Source organism: Agrilus planipennis, unplaced genomic scaffold, assembly GCF_000699045.2.
Source record: "Agrilus planipennis isolate EAB-ADULT unplaced genomic scaffold, Apla_2.0 scaffold141, whole genome shotgun sequence".
Classification (NCBI taxonomy): Eukaryota; Metazoa; Arthropoda; class Insecta; order Coleoptera; family Buprestidae; genus Agrilus; species Agrilus planipennis.
Genome location: NW_020438903.1, coordinates 142,682 through 149,219, shown reverse-complemented (window position 1 = coordinate 149,219; position 6,538 = coordinate 142,682). Strand labels below are relative to the sequence as shown.

General features: G+C 29.4%; 1 protein-coding gene across 1 annotated transcript in view; it reads left to right on the top strand.

The window, feature by feature from the left end:
* LOC108736939 (semaphorin-1A) overlaps window positions 1–5,415 on the top strand; it is a 509,066-nt gene extending 503,651 nt beyond the window's left edge. Inside the window, exons 13-14 of the mRNA XM_025973315.1 lie at window positions 511–747; window positions 1,291–5,415. Of these exons, the coding sequence (XP_025829100.1) occupies window positions 511–747; window positions 1,291–1,356 (303 nt within the window). The 3' untranslated portion in view covers window positions 1,357–5,415. The remainder of the gene's footprint in view (window positions 1–510; window positions 748–1,290) is intronic.
* The last annotated feature ends 1,123 nt before the right edge of the window (window positions 5,416–6,538 follow it).

The window sequence follows — 6,538 nt, the reverse complement described above, 5'->3', positions numbered from 1 at the left end:
CGGCGTTAACCCCTTCAAATAAAAGTATTTGATGACAGCACGATTTTCCTGCTTTTCCATTTTTACGAAAACCACAGAGGCGTCTTGTTCAGCGTGCTGTCAAACCTACACTAGCAAGGAGATCGGGCTGAAACTATAGCTACAAGCTATCCAAGGATGGTACTATAGAATGTCACCTCAAGGTAGGCCTAGTGGCGTCATCTCTTGGTTAGGCCGGAAACTTATCAATCCACCCTCGTAAGTATCGAAATATAATCGAAAATAATTTTAGGATATAAAGATTATTATATGGTACCACTTTTGTAAGAAACTTTTTTTGATATCTTCCAACTATAAAGCAGTTATTGAAGAAACTCGTTTGTTTGGGACACTGTATATTTTAAAAATGCTTCTTTAAATTAAAAGTGCATATTTATTCACGAAATTAAAAATTATGATCAAGCTAACACACTTTTTAAAGAATCAATACGTCCAGCTTAATGTATTAAAATTAGTCAAAAATAATATTATATTGTGTATAGTCGAATACAAGCGGAACCAAAGTTGTTGCCACAAGAGGAAGTGACGTATGCAGAGCCAGTTCTAGTACCGCAGCCCCCACCAAAGCTTCATTCGCCAAAGAATACCTTAAGAAAAGGACCCCATCAAAACAATGCTGAAACATTATTCCAATTCCAAGATGCAGGATATAATGGAAGAGATAATTTTAGAGGCCGTGATAATTTCGGAACCCTTCGATCACATCAGGTATTATAATACCAAACAAAACTAAAGTTGCTTTTTATAACTAATAAATTAGCATCCATGAATATATAATTTCTTCAATTTAAATTTAACTCACTACAGCCACACCGAAAATTAAACTATTGCATTTTAACAATCTGCTAAAATACTAGGTATGATATTTCATGGGTAAACGTGTTTTTGAATAGAATTTACTTATTCTTACAGTTTTAGAGTAAGTGATTAATTAAATATCTACATATTTTATCAAAATATGTCTATTGTAAACACATATTTCATGGGTGAATTAAAAAAGAACTGCCCTTAACATACAGCAACCTTTTGCGGTAATACACACTGATAAAAGTTTTATTATTTATTAAATTAATTGTCGCGAAGTTCCCAAACTAATTCCAAACGTATCCAACATGCGCGAGTTAGATTTGTACGTATTTAAGGTATTCATGAAGCTTAAGACAGAAGGGTCGCTTTTTTTACGATTTTTGGCTTTCAAAAAATTTTTAGTTTCTTCCCTTTGTCGGATTAAATGAACATTTAATAAAATAGGGTGACAACTACAGGCGTGGAGATGGGTTCTCGACAACGAGAAGTGTGAAGAAGGTGTACCTCTGAGAAAACAGTGAGGAGGGCGGAGCGGCACCCCGAAGTCTCGGTCGACCACGTCCGCAAAGACTGGGACACAGCGCGTTGCCGACTAGTAGCGGTTCTTCCAGTTCCCCATCTCCGCCCTCCTCGTCTCCATCGCCTACCCCTCCTCGCACAGCATCCTACATCTACCGGGCATAGCTAGACACGAGAGACTTTCAAAAAGCGATGCCAAGTATTTGTAACAACGGAAATGGTTGAAGGATGACATTATTGTCTATCAAGTATGCAGGTACGAAAGATACGTAATTAGGTATGACTTGTGATGACATGTTTTTAAATTAATACAGCGAAATGTTACCTGTATTAGTCGTTTTGTCGGAAATGTTACTATATTTGTAACGAGAGTTTCTATATACCTAATATAATTAACGAACGATGTACGACTGCACGAAAAATGATTGATCTCTTTTTAAAACGATAGACTTTCACAAAAAGTACTGTGTTTGTAAATTATTATACTTACGCCAAAGACATGTATATTTGCATACTCGTAAAAGGCAGACGTCTTAAAAATGTCCGTAATTTAATTTCAAAAGTTACCGAGATTGATATTTATTTGTTGTAGTACCTATACAGAGTTCTATAATTGGTTTTTAATTTTACAAACTGCAGCTTTAAAATTCCTGTCTGGGATACCACGTTTAAATACATGCATGCTTACTTGGAATTTATTTTTCACTACCCTAACTATACTATACTTATTTATTAATACTACGACTATTAGTACTTTTTTATATTATATTTTACTTTTAATTATATAGTGAATATATGAATACTAATCGTAAATATATAATAAGTAGTAGTCGTACATCTTTTGTATTTTGGCAGATTTTTAACATGAAATTTTGAAACTGTTTTTACTTACAATTAAGTAATTGTTATTCATATACGGTGATCGATGATCATACTGCCCCAAGGAAAACTTAAAATATTCAGTTAACTACAGTGTGTTTATGACAAACAACGTATATAAGTCAAATTTTTGTAAGTCTTACGCTCTTCATGTAAAGAGAAATTTATCCTTTTGATATTTATAGAAAGGTGCATTAGAACTTAGAGCTACCATGTAGAAAAATATTAGGAATAAGTATTTCAAAGATTAATAAGTGCTTCTTATGGATGTGTTAGGTAAGAATATTCATACATATAGATTGTTATTATTTAGCAAACATTGTGATTAGAAATGTATATTCTGTAGGTATAAACATTGTTCCACTTATATCTTTGTTACTAATAGAAATATTGCAATATTTTATATTCTAAAAGTTCACTTTGAAATTTTATAAAATTTTAATTTAGTAGTATTCACGTGTAATACTTATCAAATTACTGACGGACGAAAAACGTTATGAACTGTAATGCTGCGGCGATTTTTTTAGTGATAAAAGTGGAACTTATTGACTGATCGAAATGCTAATTACATATATTAGTAATATTTACTTCGACGACTGCTAATGCTGACGGTGGAAATTCTTGTAGAGGTTGTTGCAAGGTGAATAAAAAAAAAATACGAAAAATTCTCTGTTCAAAACTGTTTACAGTTTCTCAGTGTTGGACGCTTTTGATCAATTTGCATATATGTATACAGAAGACTGAAAGTATATATATGTAATGTAATATTCCCTGTCCAAAAAAAAAATACGTTCTTTAGTACAAGAATTAGAAACGGCAGTATGAACAGTACAAATTTTACTTCTCAAGACGCAAGTTTTCAAATTTACCCATTATATTCACTTTTTATATTGTTTGCTATAGAATTTTTTATGCCCAGAAACAAGTGGAATGCATTAACACAAAAAAATATTTATATAAAAGAAGAAATTAAATATTTCAAGGAATTTGGAGGCTAAAGCAATCTCAATAATATACCAGATGTTTCGACATCAAGCCTCACAATTATCTTTGAATAATGCCAAATATCTAATAAGGGAATGCAAAAGGATAAAGTATTTTTTACAAGATGCAAAGCGGTTCTTAATGATGAGACCCTATTTCTAATTTAGATATATTTTTGTAAATGAATAGAGGATGTATGCTTAAATTTCATGACTTGGAAAAGCTCTATAATGTCTTAAAATTATGTTATTCTCATAAGAATGCTTGTTAAGCTGTTCTCATAATGACCTTAAAATTTTACAAGCATTTTTTAAATATAAATCTCTTGTTGTTTTCAAAGATTCAACCAAAATCCCTTTTAAATTGAATAATCCATACATATAGTATTATTTAAAGAAAATCTTGAGGCTTGATTGTATTGTATATAACATTTTAATACGCTAATTTAAATAACATTATAAAGTTCCAGCTAGTCAATTTGGGATTTTAAAAAAATAGCACTTTTCAATCTTTGAGGAATTATGTTGTTATATGATATTCGTTGCTCAATTTTAATTTAAACTAATTAATTGCTTTAAGATGCGCATGATTATTTAAGTTTTTTCAATGTTCGTAATACACCTGATTCGACAGGTAGGTACCTACTACTGACATATTTTCTAAACAAATCGCCTAAAATAAGAACGATTAATATCTCCATTAATTTTGTACATAAACGTAATTCATACCCCACTATGGACAAGTTACACACACGAATCCATCACAATAAGTACTTTTTATTTTTATATAACAAAAGTGTATGTAGGTATTGACATTGTCAATTGTGATCATCAGAATAAAGAGTTATCGTATTTTAAAATGTCACTTCAAAGATCAATTTAACAGTGAATGCACGTCACTTTTGTAAATTTTAACCTTTTTGCTTAGAAGTTTGCATGTAGATTACGTAGAATTTTAAAAATATTGTATAAAGATGTAGATAAGTTTTAAATTCAAGAACTAGTCAGGACGTATATTAAAATAAATAAAAAGGAAATTATGCACCCATTAAACGCATTTACGATGATTATAAAGATGTCAGTTTTTGTCAGGTATTGAATAATGTTGATTAATAATTATTTATTTTTTTTTTGTTTTTAATAGGCAAAAATAATCATTGCTTTTGTAACCCGGGCGTATTTAAAATTACTTTCGTGTAAATAATTGATGACAATATTTTGGTCTTCCAATTTCACTATAGACTTTTAGAACTGGCCCAACGTTATCAGTTTTGGTTTATTTATTTGGCAAATATTCGGAAAAAAATTTTATACGAAAATATTCGGCATTATTATGAGCGAATAGTAGCATGTAAGCCAAGTGTAAACTGAAATACGAAAACAGGAATGAAACTGGAGTTAATGAATAAATAGGTATATTTATGCTTTCATAATTTCTGCAAATAAATTACTGAATGCTAAAATAAATACTACCATAAAAAATTTCAAAATTAATTTAAACTTATTTTTAAAATATTGGTCATGTGGACTGACAGTGAAGTACATGAATCTACAGTATTTATCCTGTCTGAGGTTTTGTAAATCATACTCAAATCCTTGGTTATTATTACACATTAAATGCGTACACTTTATGATAGCTGGTGGATTAATTATTGCGGTAATTGTTAATAAAAATGAAAACTGCAACATGTTGAGCTACTGAGTGAGATTATTTTTGCCTAAATGATTACAAAATATTTTTAATAATTTACTTCCTACGAAGCTTTTTCCTAACAGTGGTTATCAGTATCCAGCCTTAAATAGCAGGAGCCTGCATTTATATAGCTGTGCATCGTATTTCATCCCGTAGTATAAACAGCGCCATTTTTGATATTAAAAAAAATAAAATAAAGCATTGTATTTATTACAGTAGAGTAGGTATATAATATGATAAAATAGAATACCGAATAAGCTAAATTAGTTTGCAGATATATTTACAAAGTAAGTCAGGTTATGAATGTCTAACTTAGCACAAAAAGCCTTCATAAGCTATTATTATTAACTACTACTATTATTACCTACTACTACAACTATTACTATTACTACGTAATTGTGGAATTCTTCCTCATAAAGTATAACATCACTCAAACATATTACACCAACACACTCACATTCCATGGACGTGCACGATATTTTCTTACGGATCGTCCTTAAAACATATATATATATATATATGGATATTTGAACATGATTGTCAATATAATAACATATTAATTACGTTGTGAATTTTATGAGAAAATAAATTTGTAATAATTCTAAAGCATAGAATTAAATTAGCGCTGATATAATAACAGCTGTAATTTATTAAAAGTATAAAAGCCTTTTGCAAATGTATCTATAAATATTACTATTTTTAAGCTATTTGTCCAGGATTGCATTTAATATTATTTTAATTATTGTAATTGTTTATAGAAAAATTTTGTTTTGTATTCTACCAAGCATAAGCTTTTTTCTGTAAAAAGTAATTGAACTTGTACTGTCTGGACAAATGTTATAGAACATTCACAAGCAATTGCATTAATTATCTCATTATGTTATTAATTTTTTTTAACTTCCATAAGACGAAGTCTAATTTATAGCGAAAGCAAAAGTTTGTTAGTCCCAAAAAAAATTTTTGTTGCTATGAACTAAACAAATAAGTATCGATACTTAATGCTACTGCTGGATGTTCTTAAAATATCCACTAATTGATATTGAATTTAGAAGACAATTGTATTCTTTGAATATAGAAATAAATAATTTAAAATATATAAACATGTGTTAATATTTAGTGAAATAGTTCTCATACCTATACATATAAGAGTCTGCTGTTACTTGGTTGAAATTTATACTCGCTATTATGAATGAAGCATTAACAATAAATTTCAACTTTTGTTTATTTTAACTTCGCAATTGTTTCGCCAAACTTTCACTTCTTCTCCGCTTAATTTCCGAAGAAGCCAAGTTAGCATAACAGTTGCCTAAAGTTTAAATTTATTAACATTACTTTATTCATAATATTTCAAATAGTTAAATGAATTTCATAAAATTGTCAAACATAAATAATATAAGAACCTGACAAACTGAACAAAACGTAAAAAATATTCTACGAATATTATATATAAAAAGAATTGTGAGTGCTATCAGTACAGAGCAAAGTAGTATTACGTAAATGAAAGTTAGTGTCAGCAATTTCTTATGCTGAAGTGTACGATGTGTTACATACCTACTTACAAACAATTCCTTTAAATTTTAATCATTGATTACTATACGTCTATTAAAAAACCATAATG